Source organism: Chaetura pelagica, unplaced genomic scaffold (assembly GCF_000747805.2).
Source record: "Chaetura pelagica isolate M959 unplaced genomic scaffold, ChaPel_1.0 scaffold135, whole genome shotgun sequence".
Taxonomy (NCBI): Eukaryota; Metazoa; Chordata; class Aves; order Apodiformes; family Apodidae; genus Chaetura; species Chaetura pelagica.
Window position 1 is genome coordinate 3,673,931 of NW_009953649.1, and position 1,678 is coordinate 3,675,608.

Consider the following 1,678-nt stretch of genomic DNA (forward strand, 5'->3'; position numbering starts at 1 on the left):
GGGGCTGCCGCGGGAGGCAGGGAGCTGCCCCGTACCTACCTTCCGTGTGCACGGCGGAGACGTAGGTCCAGTTGTAGCGCTTGACGATGTCGAGCATGGCCCTGGCTTGCAGCGTGTCGGAGGGGACCACCCTGAGGAAGTATCTGTACAGCGTTTTGTCGCTCAGGTCGATGCTGGTGGCGGAATAAGCGATCTGGGGGATGTCGAAGAGCTGGAGCAGATTTTGAACTTGGATAGCAACCGAGCTGGAGCCGGGGCCGATGACCCCAGCGATGGGCTTTTTCACTCTGGTCTGGGGCTGCGGCTGCGTGTCGGAAACGCAGCGGGTGCCTCCGTCCCTGTCGTCCCTGATGGAGATGAGGGAGTCCCGTATAAACTCGATGCTCTGCTCCAGAGCCACCGAGGAGTGCCAGCAGGAGTCTCGGATCTCGCTGCCCAGGGTGATGTTAGGAAGCAGGACCGGGTCGGCGTTAATTTTATCCAAAGTGTGAAACATGGCTTCGACTCTCTGGATGCCGTACTGCTCCCGGATCTCCCCGCACTTCCTCTCGGGCACTTTCTCAGCCGGCGGTTGGTGATGGACAGAGAAAAGGGCCCCGATGATGACATCCCCGTCCATCCGAGCCACCGACCGCTGCGAGGAGGCTGCGGAGAGAAGCACCTTCCTCCCGGCGCTCCTGGGCAGCACGTCCATCTCCAGGAGCAGGGCAGGGAAAAAGACCAGCAGCACGCCAATCATTTTGTTGCACGATGTCATCCAGACCCAGGTTACGAATTTCATGGGCTCCTCTTGCCTGCACATGGTTTAAGGACATGCAGGAAATGGCATCCGCTTCCCCCCGCCAGCGCCCGAGTTGCTCCAAATAGCATCACAGCGAAGTCTTACAGCATCGCTCTCGAAGGTGCCCAGGCAGCCGTCATCCTAGTGACTTTTAACCTGGTGGCACAGATATAGGGGATAAAACACGCTAATCGTGAAATCGATGTCAAACCAGCGCTCAGTTAAGCAACTCAGATAAAGCACAGTTCGATATGATTGTTTTCGCAAACGCCCAGGTAAATTTGCTTCGATAAAGGCTCTTATAAGAAGTTTCATGAGGGATTAAAATATGTATTTATTTTGCCCTGACATAAGATCATGCATACTCACATGTGTTAAATTTATATGATCTTTTTCGTGTCTGCTTTTCAAGCCAAGGCGGCTGTTTCCGCACCTTTAGTCTATACCCACCCCCTTCCCCCGCCCCCGGAGAGTTTTGAAAGTTTCACAAGGTACTGAGATCATGGGAGAAGCGTCCTAGCCTGGCCCCCGCGGCCCCAGCCCTGAAAGCAGAGTGACAAGTGCTTCTCTTCTCGCCTTTCGACTACCCGAAGGCATCTTTCTCACCTCTGGAATTTCTTTTCCTAATATAGGAAAGACTGAAAAGACAGAGGGTGCAATTTGCCCTGTAACCGACGGGAAATGTCATTTAAAGGTCAGCGAGAGGAGGAAGAAAGGGACCGCTTTACAGTTTAGATTAACTTTTCTGCGTTTAGGGGGCAAAACTGTAATTAAAACAGGGACACACACATGCAAGCAGGGGAAACTGCATATCAGTTACTAAGGCAACCGCGGGCAAACCCCTTGCGTGCCTTACCGGCAAACCTGCCTCGCATGCCGGCTCCAGCCGGGGGGCGG

General features: G+C 54.3%; 1 protein-coding gene across 4 annotated transcripts in view; it reads right to left on the reverse strand.

Annotated features, from left to right (window-relative positions):
* The window catches only part of GRM1 (glutamate receptor, metabotropic 1), a 163,583-nt gene extending 162,844 nt beyond the window's left edge, over positions 1–739 (reverse strand). For 2 of the 4 annotated variants that reach the window (XM_009999979.1, XM_009999981.1), the window contains exon 1: positions 40–739. In XM_009999979.1, coding sequence (XP_009998281.1) covers positions 40–739 — 700 coding nt within the window. The remainder of the gene's footprint in view (positions 1–39) is intronic. The other 2 variants (XM_009999980.1, XM_009999982.1) reach the window with 1 other exon arrangement.
* Positions 740–1,678: the final 939 nt, after the last annotated feature.